Source organism: Vigna umbellata, chromosome 2 (assembly GCF_029865625.1).
Source record: "Vigna umbellata cultivar VRB3 chromosome 2, Vumbellata_1.0, whole genome shotgun sequence".
In the NCBI taxonomy this organism is placed as follows: domain Eukaryota; kingdom Viridiplantae; phylum Streptophyta; class Magnoliopsida; order Fabales; family Fabaceae; genus Vigna; species Vigna umbellata.
In genome coordinates, this window is record NC_142166.1 from 22,516,727 (window position 1) to 22,521,736 (window position 5,010).

General features: G+C 40.1%; 1 protein-coding gene across 1 annotated transcript; it reads left to right on the plus strand.

The window, feature by feature from the left end:
* Nucleotides 1-276: 276 nt before the first annotated feature.
* On the plus strand, nucleotides 277-1,644 carry LOC148203632 (uncharacterized). Its single transcript, XM_088107687.1, has one exon. The coding sequence runs from the start codon at nucleotides 277-279 to the stop codon at nucleotides 1,642-1,644; it is 1,368 nt and encodes a 455-aa protein (XP_087963813.1).
* The last annotated feature ends 3,366 nt before the right edge of the window (nucleotides 1,645-5,010 follow it).

Below are 5,010 nucleotides of genomic sequence, written 5' to 3' on the forward strand. Positions count from 1 at the left end.
TCAAATTAATAAAAACAGTATAAGGTTAAATAAAAAACAACGGCGGGACTTCCACTACATCCTTATAGAACTCGAGCGAACTCTGAGGCTATGGAAGTTTGGGAAGAAGAACGTGAAGCTGTAAAGGCCGATATTAGCCAACTAAAAGATCAAGTCGGTCAAATCTTGGAGGCTTTGAAAACCATGCAGAGTGCAGGAGAGACTTCGTCTGTAAAGGTCGAGGATAATGCTCACCCTTGAATACATAACGCTCTAGGCACACAATTCACGTTTCCAATGTATGGTTTGCCACTAGGTTACACACCACCCGTTGGAGATCATTCAGAGTCAAAACACACTTCTTTGGCATTTCCCATAACAAATGATTTACTTCCTATTAGTACTCAAGGGCCTATCCTCACGACAGAGATGAAGATGAATGAAACGTCCAAGTCTCCTCACACAGTTGTTGCACATGATGTTTCGACTAAGGCCACCATACGCACGGACACAGAAGAAGAGAAAAGTAAACTTGAAGTACTGGAAGACAGGCTAAAAGCCATAGAGGGGTTTGAAAGTTACGGGTTTGGTGACGTGGCGAAGTTGAGTTTGGTCCCAGGAGTGACAATTCCACACAAGTTCAAGGTGCCAGAATTCGAGAAGTACAAGGGTAACACATGCCCCAAGAACCACTTGACCATGTATTGCCGAAAAATGGCTGCTTACGCTCATGATGAAAAATTACTTATTCATTTCTTTCAAGACAGCTTGGCCGAAGCAGCATTGAGTTGGTATACACATCTGGAATCCTCTCATATCCGTTCTTGGGCAGATTTGGCAGACGCCTTTGTAAGGCAGTACAAATACAATGTGCACGTCGCGCCAGACAAGTTACAATTACACCACATGGCAAAGAAAGAAGAGGAGTCTTTTAAGGAGTACGCGCAACGATGGAGAGAATTGGCAGCGCAGGTTGAGCCACCTCTATACGACAAAGAGATGGTTGCAATGTTTGTGAGTACACTACAACCACCTTTTTATGAGCATATGATTGGAAATGTGACTTCTAATTTCACTGATATTATCATCATAGGCGAAAGAATCGAGATCGGGCTGAAGAATGGAAAAATTACATCTCAAGCCACCACTCCAAAAAAATCCATTTTTAATCCGGAAAAAGAGAAAGAAGGGGGAGTACATGCAACGTCAACAATACCCATATGGGAAGGTCATGCGCCCACTCATGTTTATCAACCAAGTTTGAGTTACCCTCCTTATGTGAACAATACAGTGTCTGGTCCCCAAACAATATCTCAACCGCCAGGATATTATCAACCACAACAGGCTTCGAATAATGCCTGTGGCACTAGAGCCGGCTTGGGTTCCGATCATAACGTTGACCAAAGGGCTCATCCTAGGAGGAACCCAGGGAAAAATTTCACTCCCATTCCTACGACATATACGGAACAATTACCCCATCTCCTTAAGAAAGGTCTGGCCAGTGTTCGTCCCATGAAACCCTTACGACCTCCATACTCCAAAAGTTTTGATGCAAATGTGAGATGTGGTTTTCACGTGGGAAGCATTGGGCATTCAACGGAAAAGTGCAAGTCCCTTAAATTCAAAGTACAATCTCTAATTGATGCAAGATGGTTGAAGTTCTAAGAGGATAAACCTAGTGTTGAATTCAATCCCCTTGCCCAGCATGGAAATACCTCAACAAATGCCATCGAGGTTGGACGACACAAGCTAGTAAAGAATGTAAGTGAAATTCGAAGTTCTAAAAGGTTCGTTTTTGAAAATTTGGTAAAATTGGGTTTGCTAAGGAGCAAAGGTGACCTTGAGAAGGCATGTGGAGTACATCTAGGAGCCGAGCATTCCATTAATGAGTGTACCAAGTTTAGAAGCATTCTCCAAGATCTTATCGACAGAACTTTCCTACAAATATACCACAAGGATAAAGAAGAAGATGTATTTGCAAACCAAAGACCTGAAAGATAAAGAATTTGTCTGTGGTGCTTATTGAAATATAATCGTTTTTAATTAACCTCACTATTTTGCCCGGAGCCTTGGGGTTCGTGCGTTACGGGTTGACACTTTCTTTTGCATTTGGTTTAACATTAAATCATGTTTGTTTCGTTTTTTTCATCATCTCGTATCTTAAACTTTTTTAACTCAAATAATATGGATATGATAATGAATGTTTTGAAAAACATAATGTTGATTTTCCTAATTTTGAACACCCTATCAATAACATGGAAGATGATTATGATTGACCCATAACCCTCTCCAGTGTTAATGAGATTTGTGAAGTAAGATTCTAAAGAAATAAAACCTCATCAAGGAGAGGTTGAAATCTTTAATATAGGAGAAGAAAGCGAGAGATAAGAGGTAAAGGTCGGCACTAGCATGAAGAAAGAGTTCAACACGAGTTACTACTCAAGCTAGAATGTCTTCAGAATCAATGATGAAGTACGAAAGCAGTTCGATGCGAGATTCTTAGCTGGGGCAAAATACTCCCAATGGATAACAAATATCGTGTCGGAGAAGGACGATAATGAGCAAATGTGTGTCGACTATTGTGATTTAAAGATAATTTCTCACCATCGCAAATCTGAACAATCAAACTTCACATCGTCGCCCAAAAATGAATTGGGCAATCAAGGTCGTTAATAAAAAAATATCAAGAGGATTGTACCTTCGATTTGCACGGTTACTACACATCGATACGCATGTCGACTAGGGCAACACCTTTTTCTTTGGTATATGGAACAGAAGCAGTACTACACTTCGAGGTAGAAATCCCATCCCTACAAGTGTTAGTGGAAACCAGTTAGAAGAAGCAAATTGAGTTCAAACCCGGTTTGATCAACTCAATCTCATTGAAAAAAAAGATTGACCGCAACATGCCATGGGCAACTATACCAGCAAAGGGAATTCCAAGAAGGTGAATTGGTCCTAAAAAAGATTTTGCCAATACCAAAGGATCATAGGGGCAAGTGGACTCCAAATTATGAAGGCCCGTATGTGGTAAAGAAGACTTTTGGTGGTGGTGCACTTATTCTCACCAGAATGGATGGAGAGGGGTTGCCTTTGCCAGTTAATTCTGGCGTTGTCAAAAAAATTCTAATGATTCCATGATAGGGAATGCTTTTAAAGTGGAATTGACAATATTATATTATTTTATTCAATAAATATTTTTTCATCTCTTTCATAAGGTCGTTCTTAACTTTCAAAATGGCTCCCGAAAATAATAAGCATCACAGGCAGATTCACTGGGTGCGAGTGTATTCTTAAAGGATGTCGTGGAATTAAAACAAAACGAGAAGTATTTGGGTCTCACATGAATTTTCACCCATACATTCATGCATTCATCATAGTGCAGGCATCATCATAGGAAAAGCATGGCACACCATGCATCGCCAACATTCAATAGGAATTCGTGAATTCAATATAATACAGTTCAAGGAAAATACATAAATGACAAAATTCAGAATTTTCAAAAAAAAAAAACAAAAGCAAAAAAAATATATTCTTTTCGAGATTGTCAAAGCCCAGTTTGCATCCTGGCACCTAAGCTCAGTTTTCATGCTGACACCAAAGCCCAATTTTCATCTTGGCACCTAAGCCCAATTTTCATCCTGGCACCAAAGCCCAGTTTTCATTCTAGCACCTAAGCCCAGTTTTCATCCTGGCACCAAAGCACAGTTTTCATCCTCACACCAAAGCCCAGTCTTCATCCTAGCACCTAAGCCCAGTTTTCATCTTGGCACCAAAGCCCAGTTTTCATCCTGACACCTAAGCCCAGTTTTCATCCTGGCACCTAAGCCCAGTTTTCATCTTGGCACCTAAGCTCAGTTTTCATCCTGACACCAAAGCTCAGTTTTCATCCTGACACCTAAGCCCAGTTTTCATCCTAGAACCAAAGCCCAGTTTTCATCCTGGCACCAAAGCCCAATTTTAATCCTGACACCTAAGCCTATTTTTCATCCTGGCACCAAAACTCAGTTTTCATCCTGGCACCTAAGCCCAGTTTTCATCCTGGCACCTAAGCCCAGTTTTTATCCTGGCACCAAAGCCCAGTTTTCATCCTGGCACCAAAGCCTAGTTTTCATCCTAGCACCCAAAAAAAAAATTATACGAGGTTCGTGCGCATCCCCATCAAGTTATACGAGGTTCGTGCGCCTCACTATTTAATTTTACGGGGTTCGTGCGCCTCTCCATTAAATTTTACGAGGTTCGTGCGTCTCTCCACTTAATTTTGCGAGGTTCGTGCGCCTCACCATCAAGTTACGAGGTTCGTGCGCCTCTCCATTTAATTTTACGAGGTTCGTGCGCCTCACCATCAAGTTATACGAGGTTCGTGCGCATCTCCATCAAAGTTTACGAGGTTCGTGCGTCTCTCCATTTAATTTTACGAGGTTCATGTGCCTCACCATCAAGTTATACGAGGTTCGTGCGCCTCTCCATCAAGTTATACGAGGTTCGTGCGCCTCACAAGAAAATTTTACGAACAAAGTTCATAGGGTATGACACACCCTCCACAGGTGTCACGACTCTTCAGCAAGGTCCACAAGGTTGCTACATGCTCTACCAGGTACGCTTTAAGGTAATCTCTTTCCTTTTCCTTGGACCCAAACGAAATTAGTGTCTTTATCTTTATTTAGCTTTTACTAGGATAACACCAAAACTCTAAGGTTCATGTTATCTAGCAAAATCTAAATAAAGAGGGGCAGTTGTCAACACCCAATTACGTCCGGGTAAGTAAATAAATAAAAAAAAGAGAATAATAATTAATGGTGGGTAAAAAGAATAAAATAATAACTTTAATACCAGACACAATATTTTTGAAATGTTAGTTTAATATGGTAATAATTTGAATCAATATTATGCTAATAATTATAAGCAGTAATTAAAATAGTATATTGATATAATTTCTTGCGTCAGTTGCTTTTAAAGAGGAAAATAAGATTTTAAAAAATGGACAAATTTTCTGACAATAATGATAATCAATGTTTTGAATATTATTTA